General features: G+C 46.1%; 1 protein-coding gene across 1 annotated transcript in view; it reads right to left on the bottom strand.

Annotated features, from left to right (window-relative positions):
• Positions 1-622: 622 nt before the first annotated feature.
• Positions 623-21,108, bottom strand: part of LOC308609765 (uncharacterized protein) — a gene marked incomplete at its 5' end in the record, with an annotated part of 65,032 nt that continues 44,546 nt past the window's right edge. Inside the window, 5 exons of the mRNA XM_081259062.1 lie at positions 623-1,288; positions 5,764-5,879; positions 6,774-6,859; positions 16,990-17,054; positions 18,081-18,485. Of these exons, the coding sequence (XP_081115188.1) occupies positions 5,817-5,879; positions 6,774-6,859; positions 16,990-17,054; positions 18,081-18,485 (619 nt within the window). The 3' untranslated portion in view covers positions 623-1,288; positions 5,764-5,816. The remainder of the gene's footprint in view (positions 1,289-5,763; positions 5,880-6,773; positions 6,860-16,989; positions 17,055-18,080; positions 18,486-21,108) is intronic.

Genomic DNA, 21,108 nt, shown 5'->3' with positions numbered 1-21,108 from the left:
TTAAATCTTGCAAGCTAGCTGTCTTAGTCCATTCAACCTGCCCTACTACAGACCGCGTCGCTTAGAAACAACACAGCACGGTCTCTTTTACAAGGGCAATAATCTCATTCATGAGGGCTCTACCCCATGACCTAATAACCTCCCAAAGACCCCACCTCCTAAGACCAGCACCCTAGGGGTTAAGATTTTAAGATTTCAACATAAGAATTTTGGGGGACACAAACATTCAGCACATAACACTAACCAAGTTTAGGGCTGAGTATTATTTAAACATTAGGATCCAGGGACTTCCCTGTTGGCACAGTGGTTAAGAAACCGCCTGCCAATGCAGGGCACACAGGTTTGAGCGCTGGTCTGGGAAGACCCCACATGCCGCGGAGCAACTAAGCCCGTGCGCCACAACTACTGCGCCTGCGCTCTAGAGCCCACGAGCCACAACTACTGAGCCTGCGTTCTAGAGCCCGCAAGTTGCAACTACTCAGCCTGTGCGCCTAGAGCCCGTGCTCCGCAACAAGAGAAGCCGTCAGGAGAAGCAACAGAGAGTAGTCCTCGCTCACCACAACTAGAGAAAGCCCACACACAGCAACAGAGACCCAATGCAGCCAGAAATAAAAGAAAGAAAATAAGTAAATAAATGAAAACTTAATAATAACATAGACATTAGGATGCAGGGTTAGGGTTAGGGATCCGGCCTCAGGTCTCCTGGTCCACGATGTTGACTTGTCAGTGATGTCTGTAGTGTGCTTCCAAGTTCAGAATTTAAGTGGTGCCAAAGGACCAAGGTGAGTTAAGACTAAAGCAGCATTCTCCAAATGCCAGCTCCCTGAGCAGAATCACCTGGAGTGTGGGCTATAAAGCAGATTACTGGGCCTGACCTTGGGTGTATTCAGTAGTTTTTGGAGTCAGGGTCACCAAAGTCCAAGAATCACACTTGAAAACAATGAATGGTTCAGGACTGGGGTTCAGAATGGAGAATTTGAGATAAAACTCCAATCATAAATGAGTCTCAGTTCTGGTTAGAATTGACTAAGAATGTGAAAACCTTTATATCTGGACAGTTGCCACTTTGAAATCTGACATCCTTGCTCCTTCTCTTACTTCCAGATCACAGAGCCCAGGAGAGATGAGGATGTTCAACAAGAGGTCAATCCAGACACTGACGACAGCCGTGAAGAAGGAAGGGAGAAGCCTCTTGTGCAGATCATCGAGAAGAAGCCAGCATCTTCTAGAATGAGCGGAGGCCAGTTTTCGTGTTATACTCCTAGGAGCGGGGCGTGCTTCTAGGAGTCTGTGGCAGGACAATAAGAAAACAGGGTTGATTCAGATTCCACCCTTTTGGAAGGCACCACCTCAATTTTCAGATCATTTCATTTCCATCTCCCCTGAGACGAACATTGGAGGTCCCATTTTTTATACACTTGTTTGCCCCAGTCTAGAAGCATTTGAAGGTGGAGTGTAGCGGCTCAGAATAGGAGGGAACAACATTAAAATATATAATTAGAAAAATATATATATATATATAATTACAGCCACAGGGTCATGACTCATGACTTAAGTTTCACTGGCTTATTTTGAAAATGTCACCTATAAAATTATTGTATTTTTATATTTTATATTTATATATTTATTTTAAATAGTTTTGAAATAGTCTTCATTTTGAAACATCTTATTACTACAAACTTTTGTGATGAGAACTGTAGCTGTTGTATATTTACACATATATACAATTTTACTCACATTTTCAAGAGAGATTGTTGATTTTATCTATTACATAATATTTCCATTCTACTTATAGCATAGTGGGTATTTCCTCCCAATTCTTGTAAGCATAAATTTGTATTTTTTTAGTTCTCATTATTGAATTGTGGGAATTCAGTCCTAATTTTTTAACTTGCCTCAGCATGTTTGTATGTTATTTTAGATTGTTCAAGAGTACCGTGCGATGCAGCTTTTGGGGAACTACAATAAAGATGAAAGTCTTCTCACAGTCAGGATGTGTGTGGTCATTACCAGTCGGCTTCGCCTCTTTGCTGTCCAACGAGGTGTTGCTTAATGGCGTTGTGATTATCCAACCACATTTCTTAACTCTGAAAAATAGTCCTCAATTATTTTTCATGTAGAGAAAACTACAGAAGATGAGGCAGGTCTTGCATCATTCAGGACTCCAACACTGAGAGACTTTTGGGTAAAAGGAAAGATAGCTTTATTGAGGAAGCCGGCAGTCCAGAAGAGAGGTGGACTCATGTCCCGAAGAACCAACTCTCCCCTCCTGAAGTTTTGCTTGAGGACTATACAGGGAAAAGAGAAAGGGGCTACATGTTGAAGAGAGGGTTACAGGGTGCGTGATCAGCTCACGGTCATTCTTCTGATTGGTCAGTGGTGAGGTAACGGGGACTCAACATCATCAGCCTTCTGGTTCCAACTGGTCTGGGGTCTACGTGCTTGTGGGCAACATGCAGTTAACTTCTTCCACCTGCTGGGGGTTTCAGTCTCTGCCAAACAGCTCCAAGGACGTGGCTCAGAATATTACCCAATAGCCCTTGAGGAGGAACTAAAGGTCCTTGACTTTGTTTAACAGCCAAGAGATGATTATTTTGTCTTGGCTGTTTCTTCGGCCTCGCCACGCAGCTTGCAGGATCTTAGTTCCCTGATCAGGGATCGAAAACAGGCCTCTAGCAGTGGAAGCGCAGAATCCTAACCGCTGAAGTGCCAGGGAGTTCCTGACAGTAGACTTTAAAAAAAAAAAAAAAAACAGACCAAAAGGAACACAGTTTTAAGGAAGCTTAACTTTCTCAGAAATGCAGAAATTTTGTTGTGCATTTATTTTCTTTCTTTTTTTCCCCCAATACATTTATTTATATATTTATTTATTTTTGTCTGTGTTGGGTCTTCGTTGTTGCACGTGGGCTTTCTCTAGTTGCAGTGGAGCGGGGGCGACTCTTCATTGCGGTGTGTCGGCGTCTCCATGCGGTGGCTTCTCTTCTTCCGGAGCATGGGATCTAGGCACATCGATTCCAGTAGTTGTGGCTCACGGGCTCTAGAGGTTTTTTATGTTTTGCAAGCATTCATCAAATGTTTATTGCTTGAATGAATGACAAATAATTTCTTCCAACAATCTTCAAACTGCTTAACACTATGACAATATTTAGCGTTTCAAATTTCACATGACCTTAGTCTTTCCGTGCTCTAGTTTCTAAAAGCACGTGGGATCTTCCCGGACCAGGGCTTGAACCAGTGTGCCCTGCACTGGCGGGCGGATTCTTCACCAAGGAGCCACCAGGGAAGTCCCTGTGCATTTATTTTCAAAAAAATAATAAGGCCGGATGAATTCAGAACTAGGTGCAGAAACCTCTTCCAGTGAGATACAGAATCTCTGCTGTTTAGGCAGATTTAGAGAACAACTTTTCCAACCACTTATTAAAGAGACCAATACTCCATGAAAAAAATTTATCATTTGTACAGAGAGAAAACCAAACTCCAGCTTTGCATCAATATAATATTTGCTACTAAGAGAACCATAAGCTCTTTTTTGAAAATCTCTGGAATAAACATCAAAACTGAGCTGCCTTCGGCTCAGACAAATAAAATTCCCTTTCTACCCGTCTCCTACAACTTTCTATACTCATTCAGGTTGTGTCCTTCACTATCCTCTTTCTGGTGCTGGAACAATCAGTCATTTTACTTTAGGACCAAACTATTTTTGTTCCTGTTAATAAACAAAACTACATCGCATTATCTTGCATACAAAGTTGTACCTCTCGGTTGCTGGAACCAAGGAGGACCATGCAGGGCCCTTCCATGTCCCCTGCCTCTTGTTTGTAAAATAGCTGCAGTCTCCCAGGCTTCCCCTGAGTCACCAAAGAACAGGTTCAAGCAGTTACTGATTAGGACAACAGCAGTCACAGAATCTTTAGTTCCTCCCGAAGGACGTAAGTAACAGTGTCAGACACACACTCCTAACTTGTTTTGCAGATACTAAAACCACTACAAGAGGAGAAAGCTAACTGTATGATGACCAGACTGGAGCTATGACACAAGCTGCTCCATCTTGAGCAGACCTGAACCAATGGCTTACACAATTCCAGGAACTGGCCTCAAGGAAATGGGAACAAACCAACACTGGAATTGAAGATTAACTGTGCCTGAAACAATCAACATGACACTGACCACACCGCTGCATGACCAATTTCAAGAGGATGGTCAGAGCTGACTGTGCTACTCTGCATGGAGCCCCCACCGGCACAGCCCAGAGACTTCCCGTCTTTTCCCTATCAACCCCTTTTCCCTCTCATTGGCAACTGGGAGATGGTATTGGGGACACTAGCCCACCATCTTCCCAGGTTGCCAGCTTCCTGAATAAAGCATCTTTCTTCTTCCACCAACCCTTGTCTCTGGAACACTGACTTCTGAGCGATGAGCAGCTGAACCTGAGTTCTGTTCCAGCCGATAACATCACTATGGGTCAAGTCTCATTCATAGTATATTAATACTAACTTTGAACCAAAGTTACTTCCATTTCACAAAGAAAACTAGGAGTGAATGATTGACAACTGCCCATCACACATCAGCATTTCAGGCTAGCAGAGCTCATGAACACACATAACACAACTTTACACAGCCACAAACATCCCTTACACAACTTATTCAAGTGGCAGAGACAAACACATTCATTAACACACCCACAGACAGAGCCTCTAGGTAACAAGTAAACATATGCAGCAAGAGCATATAACTTGAGATTATGCTTAGTAATCAATGCCTCAGGTTTCTGTCTTGCTTACAAATGACCTCGGTATCCAATGATTATCCAGTAAGTAGCACAACTTAGTACCAGTTCAAGGGTTTACGTAAACTGAAGATCTGGGAATTTATCGACAAGCTAACACAGTAGAAAACATAGTTACTGTTGAAAGAAAGTTTGTCAGAATAAAAACTAAATGTGGTTAAACACAAACTTACATTTTTCATAACCTTAAACATTAAGTAGAAGTAATATGAGCTTAGTTGATGGGCACACCTATATAAATTTAGGAAGAACACACCCAAGTAGAATTGTTTTAAATGTATGCCTAATACTGATAAATAAGATACGAATAACTTTTTATTAAACCAAAAATATTAAACTAGCTTCATGTGTCAAAGATTTACCTAAATTATGTAAACTTGAAGTCTTTAAATTTCTGAGTTGATTTTTTTTTTTGGCTGCACCGAGGGGCTTGCTGGATCTTAGGTTCCTGACCAGGGACTGAACCTGGACCCTGGCAGTGAAAGCACCGAGTCCTAACCACTGGACCGCTGGGGAATTCCCTGACTTGATTTCAATAAGAATATTTTTCTAGCACATTTAAAGTATTAGAAGTTCTAATTCCTTTCTCTCTGAGAATTTTAGGGATATATAATTTTTATAAGCACATTTGTATCTTTGTAAGCCAATCAGGACAGAAACCCTTTAATTTAACAGACTCTACAATCTACTTTAATAGATCCAGAAGTAGGAAAACATTACATATTCGCACTGTCAGAGGTAAAGACCTTTTTGAATTATAGACACACAGACATACAGAGAAATGGAACTTTTACCTGCAGCTTTAAGTCTTAGACTTGGGTCAGGAATAAACACTCACCAGTCTAGATACTAAAGAGCCATTCTCATCCCATTGGGCAAGAGATTCTTAATTGATTTGAGCTTGTCAAAGTAGACAAATAGACAAACAGAAAAGACTAAGAAAAGACTAACAAACTAGATCCTCTGTTACCTCTCACCTAACTGAGATCAGTTCTGTAGAAACTTAATCCCTTTAGAGACCATCAAGTCTTCAAACGACAGAGCCAAACTCAGAACCACTGCTGCCACCAATGGGGAACCACTTAGCTGGAATCTGAGAACAAAGGAGAAACACAAAAGTAATAGAAGGGGAAACTAAAGAAACAGAAAGTGAGCCAAGTTCAAAGGCTGCTTGGGTTCACCCCTGGGAGAGGAGACAAGATGTACCTGGGCTTCACTGGCTCATGAAATACACCACTTGTTGCTGGGCTTTTACGGCTTTATTTACGTAGAACTGATATACAAAATCTAGCCCATGTTTAATGTATATAACTTGATGAGTTTGGACATATGCACACACCTGTGATACCATCACCACCATCACGATAATATACTCATCACTTCCAAAAGATTCCTTCTATCCCTCTGTGTGTGTGTATGTGTGTTAGAAAGACGTAACACAGCACCAGGTACATGAAAAGGTGCTCAACGTCACTAATCATCTGGGAAATGCAAATCAAAATCATCATGAGATACTACCTCACATCTCTTAGAATGCCTACAATTTTTTATTTTTTTTTAAAGATAAGAGTTGTCAAGGTGGTAGAGAAATCGTAACCCTTGCATATTGTACGCAGGAATGTAACATTGTGCAGGCACTGTGGAAAACAGTATGTAGTTTTCTCAAAATCTTTTAAATAAAATTTCCATATGATCCAGCAATCCCACTTCTGGGTGTACAGGCCCAGCTCAGAGACACTGCAGCTTCAGTTCCAGAACACTGCAATGAAGCCAATACCGCCATAAAGCGAGTCACATGAAATTTCTGGTGTACCCGTGCATGAAAAGCTTCTGTTTACACTATACTGTAGTCTGTTAAGTGTGTGACAGCCTTGTGTCTAAACAAACAATGTACATACCTTTATTGAAATATACTTTGGGGAAGAGAAATATAGATCAATGGAACAGGATAGAAAGCCCAGAGATAAGCCCACGCACATATGGTCACCTTAGCTTTGATGAAGGAGGCAAGAATATACAATGGAGAAAAGACAGCCTCTTCAATAAGTGGCGCTGGGAAAACTGGACAGCTACCTGTAAAAGAATGAAATGAGAACACTACTAACACCATAACACAAAAATAAACTCAAAATGGATTGAAGACCTAAAGGTAAGGCCAGACACTGTCTAACTCATAGAGGAAAACACAGGCAGAACACTCTATGACATAAATCACAGCAAGATCCTTTTTGACCCACCTCCTAGAGAAATGGAAATAAAAACAAAAATAAACAAATGGGACCTATTCAAACTTAAAAGCTTTTCCACAGGAAAGGAAACCATAAATAAGACAAAAAAACAACTCTCAGAGTGGGAGAAAATAGTTGTAAATGAAGCAACTGACAAAGGATTAATCTCCAAAATATACAAGCGGCTCACGCAGCTCAATATCAAAAAAACAAACAACTCAATCCAAAAGTGGACACAAGACCTAAATGGACATTTCTCCAAAGAAGATATAAGATTGCCAACAAACACATGAAAGGATGCTCAATGACACTAACCATTAGAGAAAGGCAAATCACAACTACGGTGAGGTATCAGCTCACACCACTCAGCATGGCCATCACCAAAAAATCTACAAACAATAAATGTTGGAGAGGGTGTGGAGAAAAGGGAACCCTCCCCCTGCACTGTTGGTGGGAATGTACATTGATACAGCCACTACGGAGAACAGTATGGAGGTTCCTTAAAAAACTGAAAATAGGGCTTCCCTGGTGGTGCAGTGTTTAACAATCCTCCTCCCAATGCATGGGACATGGGTTCGAGCCCTGGTCCGGGAAGATCCCACATGCCGCAGGGCAACTAAGCCCGTGTGCCACAACTACTGAGTCTGCACTCTAGAGCCCGCGAGACACACCCACTGAGCCCGCATGCCACAACTACTGAAGCCCGCATGCCTAGAGCCCGCGCTCCACAACAAGAGAAGCCACCGCAATGAGAAGCCCGCGCACCACAACACTGAAGCACCTGCTCGCTGCAATTAGAGAAAGCCCGCGTACAGCAACAAAGACCCAACACAGCCAAAAATAATGAATAGATAAAAATACATAAATTTATACAAAAAAAACCCAACTAACAATAGAACTACCATATGATCCAGCAATGCCACTCCTGGGCATATACGCTGAGAAGTCCATAATTCAAAAAGAGACACGTACCACAATGTTCACTGCAGCACTATTTACAATAGCCAGGACATGGAAGCAACTTAAGCGTCCACTGACAGATGAATGGATAAGGAAGATGGGGCACATATATACCATGGAATTTGACTGAGCCATAAAAACAAACGAAATTGAACTATTTGTAGTGAGGTGGATGGACCTAGAGTCTGTGAAACAGAGTGAAGTAACTCAGAAAGAGATAAACAAATACCGTATGCTAACACATATTTATGGAATCCAAAGGAAAAAAAGTGGTTCTGATGAACCTAGTGGCAGGACAGGAATAAAGATGCAGACGTAGAGAATGCACTTGAGGACACAGGGAGGGGGAAGGGTAAGCTGGGACGAAGCGAGATGGAAACCAAAGGAAAAAAAAAGTGGTTCTGATGAACCTAGTGGCAGGACAGGAATAAAGACGCAGACATAGAGAATTCACTTGAGGACACGGGGAGGGGGAAGGGTAAGCTGGGACGAAGCGAGACAGTGGCATGGACACGTGTACACTACCAAATGTAAAACCGATAGCTAGTGGGAAGCAGCCGCATAGCACAGGGAGATCAGCTCAGTGCTTTGTGTCCACCTAGAGGGGTGGGAAAGGGAGGGTGGGAGGGAGACGCAAGATGGAGGGGATATGGGGATACAGGTATACATACAACTGATTCACTTTGTTATACAGCAGAAAGTAACACAACGCTGTAAAGCAATTATACTCCAATAAAGATGTTAAAAAAATACTTTAGGGACTTCCCTGGTGGTCCAGTGGTTAAGAATCCGCCTTCCTACAGGGGGCGCAGGTTTGATCCCTGGTCGGGGAACTGAGATCCCACGTGATGTGGTGTGCAGCACAGCCGAAACAAAAAGAAAATTAAAAATACTTTACTGCTAAAAAATGCTAACCGGGCTTCCCTGGTGGCGCAGTGGTTGGGAGTCCGCCTGCCGATGCAGGGGACACGGGTTCGTGCCCCTATCCCGGAAGATCCCACATGCCGTGGAGCGGCTGGGCCCGCGAGCCATGGCCGCGGGGCCTGTGTGTCCGGAGCCTGTGCTCTGCAACGGGAGAGGCCACGGCAGTGAGAGGCCCGCGTACAGCAAAAAAAAAAAAAAAAAAAAAAAAAAAATGCTAACCATCATCTGAGCCTTCGGCGAGCAGTAACCTTTTTGCTGATGGAGGGTTTGAAATAGTGTGAGAATTACTAAAATATGACCCAAAGACAAGAAGTGAGCAACTACTGTTGGAAATACAGTGCCAACAGACTTGCTCAACAAAGAGTTGCCGCAAACCTTCAATTTGTGAAAAACACAAGATCCGGGAAGCACAATAACTGTAATAGAATATAATGTAATACAATATAATACAATATAATATAGCCTGTATATTCAAAGAAAAGGAAATCAATATCTAGAAGAGATACATGCACCTCTATAGTCATTACAGCATTATTCACCAGAGCCAAGGTAGGAAAAAAATGCAAATTTTCATCCACAGAGAAATGGATAAAGAAAATGGGGTATATACATAGGATATTATTCAGACTTTCCTATTAGAAGGAAATCCTACCAGTTGTGACAACGGGGATATAAACAGAACACATTATGATAGGTGAAATAAGTCAGTCACAGAAGGACAAAAATGTGTGTTTCCACTTATATGAGGTGAGGTATCTAAAAGAGTCACCCATAAATTGTCAGGGGTGGGGGAGGAGAGAATGGGGAGTTGTTCAACGGGTATAAAGTTACAGTTACACAGGATGAATACGTTCTAGAGAACTGCTGTATGACTAAGCATCTCTAGTTAACGAGGCACACTATTGTTTTCGTTTGAATTAAAAAAGTTTAATTCAAGTGTAACTGACCTACTACACTATGTTAGTTCCAGGTGCATAATATCAATATTTCTGTACATTAGAAAATGATCACCAAGATTAACTCTAGTTATGGTCTAGTTACCATCCGTCACCGTACAAAGTTATAATGCTATTGACTGTATTGCCCATGCTGTATAGTTCATTCCCATGACTCATTTATTTTCTAACTGCTTATCTGTTCCTCTTAATCTCCCTCACCTATTTCACTCATCCACCTACCCTCTTCTGGCAACCACCTGTTTGTTCTCTGTATCTATGAGTCTGTTTCTGTTTAGTGACATTAGTTCATTTGTTTTGTTTTTTAGAGTACACATACAAATGAGATCATATGGTATTTGTCTTTCTCTGTCTGACATATTGCACTTAGCATAATACACTCTAGCTCCATCCACGTTGCCACAAAATGGCAAGATTTCATTTTTTTTAATTTTTAAAAATTTATTTATTTTACTTTTGGCTGCATTGGGTTTTTGTTGCTGAATGCAGCCTCTTTTCTAGTTACGGTGAGCAGGGATTTCTCTTCCTTGCGGTGCATGGGCTTCTAATTGCGGTGGCTTAGCTTGTTGCAGAGCATGGGCTCTAGGTGAGCGGGCTTCAGTAGCTGTGGTACGTGGGTTCAGTAGTTGTGGCTCACAGGCTCTAGAGCATGGCTCAATAGTTGTGGCACACGGGCTTAGCTGCTCCGTGGCATGTGGGATCTTCCCGGACCAGGGCTTGAACCCATTTCCCCTGCACTGGCAGGCGGATTCTTAACCACTGCATCCACAGGGAAGCCCCTCATTCTTCTTCTTCTTTTCTTTTTTTCTGGCTAATAGTCCATTATGTGTGTGTGTGTACAGTTATATATATATACATATACATATATATATGTGTATATATATATATATATGTAGACATATAAATATATATGTATATATGACACATCTTCTTTATCCATTCATCTATGGATAGACACTTAGGTTGCTGCTATACACTGGCTATTATAAATAATGCTCAATGAACATAGGGGTGCATGTGTCTTTTTGAACTAGCGTTTTTGTTTTCTTCCGAAAAAATACACAGAAGTGGAATTTCTGGATCTTATAATAGTTCTACTTTAAAAGTTTTGAGGAATGAGGTGCACTACTTTTGAAACGAAGTTTACCTGGTGATGTTAGGTGAATCCATCCAAGATCTCTGTGAAGACCTCCAAAACTGTTAAAACATAAGGGTAGGGACTTCCCTGGTGGTCCAGGGTTAAAGAATCTGCCTTACAATGCAGGGTACCTGGGTTCAATCCCTGGTCAGGACACTGAGACCCCACGTGCCACAGTGTAACTAAGGAATGGTGTGGAGGAGGTTAAGGAAAAGACCATGCCAAGCTCAGAGGCCGTTTCAGATGGCAACAAACTCCTGACATTGACTGCAAATCAAAGTTCTTCATGTGGAACAATCGAAGAGGCAGGATGGGTCCTGTTAGCAAGGTCCCCTGAGATGCCAGGTCACCTGACCCCCAGCTCCAGATGCAGAGATGTCTGGGACCCAGGCTTTGCTGGCCTGGTTAGGCTGAGGGTGCCCAGCTGCTGATAGGACACACGAGGTGGGGGGATGAGGGGGGCCGGGGGAAAGAGTTGGTTGCCGCCCAAGGCAGACAAGCGTCTGTGCAGAACTGCCTCGGCTCAGCCTCGAGAAGCCTGGCTCAGAAATCGACAGCAAGTCTTCCAGAAGCTCTGCGCATATTCCATTCAGGTGTCGCTGGTCACATCTGTGGCTGCCCAGATGAAGACTGGGGGCCCACTCGTTCACACACTGAAAGTTACTACCAAATGCAAGAGAGTGAGGGATCAGACCATGAACTACTCTAATTTTAATGCCTAAGTAGAATCACGCGCACCTTATTCTACTTTCCGGTTTTGCATTTGTAATTTCACAAATTGTGTGATTTGTGGGGCTTTTCTAATTGCTTGTCATTTTGCCTGATGCGAAAAAAACAGCACAATAAGAAAACATTATAGTTTTCACTGGTAATGGGCATAAAAATATACGCACTGTTCCTGCTTGAAAAGAGCATTAATGTGAACGTTCCAGATGATTTTCTATTTGGTGATGGGTTAAGCGGCTTGACCACATTCACTTTTATGTAAAGGGAAGATGAGAAAATTGCACTCTTCTCGCACTTTCAACTTTAAGAAAATGGATTTCGGGAAACCTGGATAACAAATTAAGAAAGCAATCAGAACTGCAAATATTTAGGGGTTTTAGGTTAGTTTCAAAACACAAGGGAACAACCCATGATGTATGTGTCTTAAAAGACCCCTTGGTACAGTAAGATTCCACAGACAGCCTTGTAATCACAGAACTCAGAACTGGTTACACATTTCCCACAAGCCACTTTCTCACTGTTAGGTTAACAGTGTCGGCTCACTCCCCTGCTTGGGGGCAGAGAGGACCGGTCTCCTTTCCTTTCTGAGATTCCTTTGTGGCTAGAAAGCTTAAGCACTGGAATTTCATTAAAGAAAAGGAGTATTCCTCAGAGGATTGTAAATGACACAACCCCAAGAGGACTTTAACAGCTGCGTCCCTGTGTCAGAGACCTCCCACGCATGGCTGGGGCCCAAATGACACAGAACAGTGGGGGCCCAAGGGCCGCAGTCCTAGGACGCCGCTCCCCAACCAAAAGAGTCCTCTTGCTCCTCAGGGAAAAACAAAGGTGTTCTCAGACATACACAACTTCTGGAGCCAGGAAGTGAGGACCCCACCTGCCTGGCCTATCCCAGGAGAGTGGCTGATGCAGTGCCCAGAACCAGAAAGGGGAACTGAGACCCAACAGAAAGGGAACCACGAGACCGATGCATTCCTCCCCCCGCAAAGAAGCTGCACCCCAGTACTGACCAAGGAGGGTGCTCTTCAACTAGGAATCTTATCCACACAAATGTGCTGATTTTGAGAAACTTTTGAAATGCATGGAATTCAACCTCTCAAAGTAAAAAAAAGTAATGAATTATATAGCAATGCAGGAAAATACAGGAAAATGACAATAAACCTTGGAAAACAATGTTTACTAACAGGACCCCAACTGGAAAAAATTAGAAACATTTAAGATGACTCTGAAAGCCAATAAGACAAGGAAAACAAAACAGAACAAAACAAAACAAAACAAGACAGTATTGGGGCAGGAAGACGGGCAGTGGACATGAACAGGCCCTTCATTTAAAAACAGAAAGACACCAGTCTGAAAAGACCACAGAATGAAGGACTCCAACTACGTGACATTCTCGAAAGGGCAAAAAAACACAGAGAGTAACAAGACCAGCAGCTGTCAGGGGCTTGAGGGCACTGGTAGGGAAGGTGGCCCCCAGGGATGTTTCGGGCAGTGAAATGGTTCTGGGTGGCACTGCAGTGGTGGCTGCAGGTCATCACACCTGTCCAAACCTGAACAGTAGGACACAGAGAGTGAGCCTTGATATAAACTACAGACTCCAGGGGAGAATTAGGTGTCAATGCCGATTCATCACTGAGATGACGCGCCACACAGGCCAGAGACGTTACCAAGGGAGGGAACCCAGAGGGACGGGTATAGGAAAGCGCTGTCTGCTCGATTCTGATTCTCCTATAACCCTAAAGCTGCTCTAGAGACTGTCCACCAATTAAAAAGAAGTAACGGCTTCTAAGCACGTGACAATACTCTCAACCTCATTCACGATTCAGAAAAACCCCAAGGGCCTCCCTGGTGGCGCAGTGGTTGAGAGTCCGCCTGCTGATGCGGGGGACGGGGGTTCGTGCCCCGGCCCGGGAGGATCCCACGTGCCGCGGAGCGGCTGGGTCTGTGAGCCATGGACGCTGGGCCTGCGCGTCCGGAGCCTGTGCTCCGCAATGGGAGAGGCCACAACAGTGAGAGGCCCACATACAGAAAAAAAAAAAAAAAAAAAAAACAAAAGAAAAACCCCAAGGGAACGTCCATACTGCTTACCGGGGCCTAGGATGAGCGGGAACACGCCGCGGCCTCGCCCCTTCCTGTCGGGCATCGCGCTGGAGCCCAGAGTCCCCCTGACTTGACCCGCCGCACCCCACCCCGCGTTTCACGCCGTCCACAGTCTCTACACATGACATCTTTTGATCAGATGACTCACCGTCCCAATTACAAGGTTTCAGTTTCTGCACAGGAAGAAACCAAAACCAGCACAGAGGGGAGGCTCTTCAGTCAAACTCAGGGTCTGCCTGCCTTCACGTCCCACTCTTCCTGACGGGAGGCCCACATCCTAAGGAAGGAGGTCCTTACCAGCACCTCAGGAGCCTCATCCAGTCCACCTCACGCTGCTCTGAGAGCCTCGCCAACCTCTGCAGCTACCCAAGTCCTGGGCACTTGAGGGCCGTCCCCCTTCCCCGAGTCACTGAGCCACGTGCTCTGACAATGCATTTAAAACCAGGCTCTCGGACTTCCCTGGTGGCACACTGGTTGAGAATCCGCCTGCCAATGGTGGGCACACGGGTTGGAACCCTGGTCCGGGAAGATCCCACGTGCTGCGGAGCAACTAAGCTCGTGCACCACAACTACTGAGCCTGCACTCTAGAGCCTGCGCACCACAACTACTGAGCCCGGGACCCGCAACTACTGAAGCCCGCATGCCTAGAAGCCATGCTCCGCAATAAGAGAAGCCACCGCAATGAGAAGCCCACGCACCGCCATGAAGAGTAGCGCCCACTCGCCACAACTAGAGAACAAAGCCCGCGCGCAGCAACAGAGACCCAACGCAGCCAAAACTGAATAAGTTAAATAGTAAACAAATAAAAAATTTAAATGAATAAAATAAATAAATAAAATAAATAAATAAAAGCAGGCTCTGCTTTGTCAGCACTCTGGAGTTCCCTACGTATCGACGGGCAGGATTCCCGTCCTCTCCTGTAATTACGTCTGTGAAGTGCCTTTCCCGAGGAGAACAGAAGCTCCTGGAAGCAGGGAATTGCTTCTTAAGATCACATGCACAACCTGAAGAGATTTGATATTTATGTCAAAGATAAAAGACACAACACTAGATGGTGTGAAGGGTCCTCGAGGCCAAGAGCCAGGCAAGCAGGACACTTCCTCTGGGGACCCTTCCATCAGCAGAGAAGAAAATGTCCGTGGCCAGAACTGGCACTCAATTCGTTTTGAGCTGAGAAGCACCCATGTAATTACATAGGCTCCCCAAAGAGTAATTACTCCCACATTTAAGAAAGGAGATGGCTTTTCAGGCAGGGAAGGCAAGTACAGTCTTCCCAGCTGGCTGGACTGTGTGTGCTGATGCTCACGATGGAGCTGGGCCCCAGAGCTCTGCTCTCCCCTCAAAGAGAAGGCCCCTGCAAGCCTTCTGTTTCAGCTGCTTCCCTGAGAACAGAGAAGCCATCGGAGGGCTTCCCCAACTGCAACCCTGCTCAGCCATCCCCTCCCCACTCCAGGACCACGGGCAGCAGCTCTCCCCTCCCCCACACGCATCTACTGGATCATTCCCACTGTTATTTCTCCCATCACAACACAACACAACACAACACAACATCCTCCCCGGACCTCAGCTCCTACCCCAGCTACTGTCCAGTTTCTATTTTCCCTGTCACAGCAAAATGTCTTGAAAAAGTTGGGACCAGAACAAACCCAGTTCTTCCACTCCTCTCTCCTAAGCCTCTCCGATCAGGATTTTACCCCACAGATCCATCCAAACGCATCATCAGCGAGGTACGACCTCCGCCCAGTACTGGGCTCGATGGTTATTGGCTCCGCGGAACGGCAACCTCGTTTGTCCAGTCACCCAGGGAACCTCTAAAGTGCTTCCCACATGCAGACAAAACGCTGTGATTAATATTTTAGGAGAAATACTCAGCGTGGAGAATACACTTGAGCTGCTGGAGGAAAGAGGTAGCGGCACAGAAAACAAGTTTCTGTAACTACAGAAATGAACAGATAAGCTGTTTTTAAACCATCCAGAAGACGACATTAACAAGCCTCACACCACAACGTGGTAACAGAGGATGGAGAAGGACTTTAGAATGAACTCATTTTTCTGGGCAGGCGACAGGCTGGATGATGCAACGATGAGCCGCCAGAGACAACAGGACAAGGCAAGGGGCAGGGGAGCTGTAAATAATCATTTCTGGATCTACTGGATCTAGTCATCCGAGGTGCCCTTTGGACAAACTCCATAGAGATGCTGGCAAGTGGCTGGACAGAGGCATCTGTCTGGTCCAGGTGGGAGAACTGACAGAGCTGGAGGTGAAAAGCACCAGAGGGTGAGATCAGACGGGGTGGAGAGTCATGGACCAAGGGTGAAACGACAACACACACAGAGGGCGGAAGACAGAGTCAGTCAGGAAGACAGCAAGGAGAGATCTGTCACAGAAACCCACAGAGCAGACTCTGCGGATGGCAAGGCGACAGTGGTCTGAGGTGACGACTGGCAAATCTCCACTGCTTTGTATGCTGGATGCCAGGTCACCTCAACCGGATCAGGTTCCGTGGAGGGGCAGAACCAAGACCGCAGGCTGCACGATACAATTCAGCTGGGAAACAAGAATCTTTGCCAGAGACCTCACTGCATGGTGTGTAGCGCGACCCTCTGAGATTGTAAGAGACAAAGAGCGCAATTTACTGGAAGGGTGACAAGGCTGTTCTTCCAGATGATCCTCATTGCATCCCTCGACTGAGCACTGAAAACAATGTACCTATGTGACAACGGTGTTCTACTGAACAGACAACTTATATGCACTAAGTGCTCCCTGGACAGCACGCTCTCGGCTTACAGGAAGCACAAGGAAGGCACCAACGTCAACACGTTAGGGGCTGTCTCTCAGGAAGGCTCGCGGCCTACAGCGGGATCCTCAGGGAAACCTTTTAACGCTCGAGAACAAAAGTGATTTGGCAGGACCATATAAGTCAAGCAAGGGATGGTGTTTTGCCACAAATGTCAAGAACACGAGCCTTGTACTGTGGCTCTAAGAGGATCCTGGGATCTACACGTAGAACTTGCCAGAAACACTTGGTGCTGACCTGCTCCTCTACACTTTGTCTAACCACATCTTTTACCGACTCCTACTTTCCCATTTTAACTTTTGAACTATTCGCCTCCCAAGGTGTTATCACAAAAGAACAGCAGCAGGTAAATACGTAAACAGCAAAACTCACCAGAGGCTGACTCATTTTCCGCTGCTCTTGGAACAACGTGCAGGACTGTGACAGTGGAGGCGGACCTGGAGAAGGAAAACGCAGGCAGTGAAGCTACGACTGAAGCGGCTCGGGGTGCACGAGCACCCGCCCCGCGCTCCACAAGAGACACCTGTGGGAGACCCGTCCTTTCACCTTCAGAAGGGCCTGTGAGAATAAGGAGGGAGCAACCACCCTCAGGTCTGTAACTCCCACGTGACTCTGGTACCTGAGGGGATACTTTATTTTTCCGTAGCGAGTGTACATTGAATCCTATTAAAATAAACCTCCGTCATTAAATATGAAATTAAAAAACGCTTATAGTTTATCTCTTCTCAGTCTGTTAACAACTTAGATCACAACATCCACAGGATACCCAGAATAAAGGGACACACTCAGGTGCGTTTCAGTCTTGCAATGATTTGTACAAACTTTACAAACTTAAGTGCGACGCTCGAAAACATCTTTTATTAAAGCTGACTTTAAGTGGACAGAACACCTGCCCTAGGAGTTTGGAGTCCTGTGAGCGACCCCACGTGCACACCCGGTGAGGGTCTAGGACAAGTCATCTCCCTTCTCAGGCCCCATCGCTTCCTTCCTCACCCGAGGCAGCAGGACAAAAGCCCTGCAGACTCATCCTGCACCGATTACACTGGGCGACTCCACAGGGCACAACCCAGGGGGGCGGCGGACGCTTACATTACACAACCAAGGTGCTGACGCGCCTTGAGACCCACGTGCGAGATGCCGAGACGGCGACAGGAGGGGGAGGACGAGGAGGGGGAGGACGAGGAGGAGGTGGGGGATCGGGGTTGGACGGAGGGGAAGACGCGGCACGTCCCGGCCGAGCCTGTGGACCCTGCTCCCCCAGGACACCCGGAGCTCACAAGTCCCAGGGGAGCCCCATCCGGAGCAGCCAGCCCTGTCCTCCAGCCCGGCCCCTCCACCTCCGGGAAGCGGTCAAACCCTCCAGGTGGCTCTACCGCGGGGCCCGGCGCGGGCTACCCCAAGCCCTGCTCTTCAAGGGCCGCAGGCTCCACAACCAACTACAGGCCTGCAGACGCAACACCTACCCCGTCGGGACTCGCTCACCGGCCCCGGGCTCCCGAGGCTCCGGTCCGGGGGCTGCTCCTCGGGCGCGCTCCTCTCTCGGGGTCCCTCCGCTCCGCCTCCCGAGACCACTGGGCCAGAGGAGCCGGCTCTGGGCCCACGTCCCTCCCGGGACCTCGCTTGGCCCCGCGCTGCACATGGTCGGGCACTGCACCGCTGCCGGCCGCCCGGCCACTCCGGCCCAAACGCGGGCTCCGCGGTCGAGCTCGGAGGTCACAGTTCCAGCCTCCGCCCGGCCCACGCGAACCCTCGCCCGCACAGCCCGCTCCCGCGGGCTGCCGGCCGGCCCGGACAGCGTACCGCCCCGCAGGCCCCCGAAATGCTCGCCCGCAAGAGGCCAAGACGGGGGAACGACGGCCAGCGACGACCTGGGCCCGCACAGGAAGCGAGGGCGGGGCGGCGACGGTGCGCGTGCGCCAACACGCACAAATCATGAGGCGCACCTGCGCAGGCGGACGCCCGAAGTCCGCCTGCCAAAGCCCGCCAGGAGCACGGGACAAGTACCCGGACTCCAGAAGCCTCCCAGAAGTCTCCGTGCCGTCAAGACAGTGAACGTATGAAATGTCTCCTTCTCATCTGGCGCTCAAGTGCTGCTGTGCTGCGAGGGTGTGCCGCCTGGACCAGGGACTCCATTGCCCATTTGTCTTCACTCCTGTTAGGGATCAAGGAAAGGTGTGGCCTCAAGTGGGGGCTGTGTGATGGTCTCCAGGCTCCCTGGTCCTTTCCCGGCCCTGGGACATTTCGGGTTACATCTGAGATTCCCCCACCACCAGGAGAGGGGAAGGAGGGTATCATGTTCGCTTAACTGAAACGCTACAACTTTCATTCAAATCCTAGAATACAATAAATGCCCAGCCATGACACAAACTAATATTGCCCACGGAAGGAAAAGAAAATAGAAACTGTAGCTGTTTAGATTACACAACCAACGCATTAAAAACTGTACGAAAATCAGAACGTACACACAAACCGAAAACAGAAAACAGATACCTGGGATCTTACCTCTTATACAGGATACTGTTTATGTTAGGTAAAAATATCATTTTTCAAAAATGGAATCAGAAGGGTAATGATTTATCACTATTTATCACTAGGGGTGAAATAATATAACTGTGTTCTTGGCCAACTGTTCCTTAAAAGCTGCTAGGGGAAAAGGTAAAAATAAAATCTCCAGGGACTTCCCTGGTGGTCCAGTGGTGAAGACTCCTAGTTTCCACTGCAGGGGGCACGTGTTTGACTCCTGGTTGGGGAAGTAAGATCCCGCATGCTGTGCAGCACAGTCTCATTAATTAATTAATTAACGAACACACAAAATAAAAATAAAAAATCTCTCGCCAACCGAGAAAATCCTCTCCACAAATGTAGAGAGAAAGAAAACGGTTTTACTGTTGAATAACCATTAAACCAGACTGTGCTGTGCACCCACAGGTGAACCACTAATGTTTGTGCAAATGAAATCAACCTCACCTTTTTTTTTATAGCTCAGCAGATAAAATCTGTTGCATACAGGTTCTCAAGATAAACGGGAACTTGCCTCATGGGAATAGACTTGACACCACCATAAAAATGGCATACATTCTTTCAGAGTACATCCTAAATTCACCTGGTCATCTCGGTGGCTGTCCATGCTAGTTAATACCCTTTATCCAAAGGAGAAAGACAACTTCTCCTATCTCTAGGACAAGCACGTACTTATAGCTCAGAGGAAAGTGCCTAACACCTAGCCTAAACTCCCCTGGTGACAGAGAGATAAAGAAGATAGCTCTCAGGTCCTTAACATAAACATTCCTGGGTTGTAATGCTGGCAAGAGACTGATTTCGCTTTTAAAAAGATTTAGATACTTACGAAAGGGACAGAGGAAGTATTTCTATTACAAGCGTCTTGAGGAAATCCTCTAAAAACGGAAATAAGAAGTGATGATTCATGCAAATGAATAAGCACCTAACCCATTCCTGATTTCCCCAGCTGAACTGCCACATTAAATGAATCCTGCACAAAATGTGTGCTTCTCCAAAACTGCTCTTGGAAGTGGCTGCTTAGAGCCACGAATGGTCTTTTCCAGTTCTTGCTGCTGCTGACTGTGGCCTCTGCCTGAATTCTCACCGATGAAATGCTGCTTGTGTGGGAATGACAGCGACCACACCTCCTCTGAGCCTGAGCCTGGCAAACCTCCAGGGCGCATTTCTCGCATTTTCCAAGTTCACCACGTAAGGACATCAGCTACACAGAGTACCTTGCTGGGAAGCGCCTTGGAAGGGCAGTGCGCCCATGAGCACGCCACCAGGCCTCCAGTTCTCACCTCACCCACGTGCACTGACCGTGTCTCAGCAGAAGACTGGGGTGGCCTGTGAACCCCAGCTGCTGTGCCCACCTCCACACCTCACTCTATCCCTTCAGCCCAGAGACATGCTGGGCTCCCCAGCCCCCTGCCCTGGACACTCTCTGGAAGTCTTTCTATTACAAGTTGTCATGAGAAAATGCTCTAAAAAAGGGAATAAGAAGTACGGAGTCATCCCAATGAACAGGATGTCCAGCAGTGAGCTGATGTCTCTCACGACTCACCCCTCTCTCCAAAAGGCGAAAAACTGTCATTTCATACATTTCCCCCTTTTTAAAGTTGTTGAAGCTAGGAGGGTAAACCTGGACCCTGCGATTTCACCTTGACCAGAAGCAGCAATGGCCACCTTTTAGTTTGCTTTCATTAAGATCTCTTCATATATATGGAGATTTACAATATAAAGCTTTCTCTTTTTGTATCTGCATTTCTATTAAATACAGATATTTTCCCTACTTTGTCACTTATCTATTTTTATTGAAGTATACTTCGTTTGCAATATTTCAGGTGTACAGCAAAGTGACTCAGTTACATGTATTTATGTAAGAATATATGTATTCTTTTTCAGGTTCTTTTTTCCATTATGGGTTATTACAAGATATTGAACATAGTTCCCTGGGCTATACAGTAGGTCCTTACTGTTTATCTATTTTAC

This window comes from Mesoplodon bidens (genome assembly GCF_964165515.1).
Source record: "Mesoplodon bidens genome assembly, contig: HAP1_SCAFFOLD_146, whole genome shotgun sequence".
Classification (NCBI taxonomy): Eukaryota; Metazoa; Chordata; class Mammalia; order Artiodactyla; family Ziphiidae; genus Mesoplodon; species Mesoplodon bidens.
Note: the sequence above shows the minus strand (reverse complement) of the source record. Positions and strands in the feature narration are given on the sequence as shown.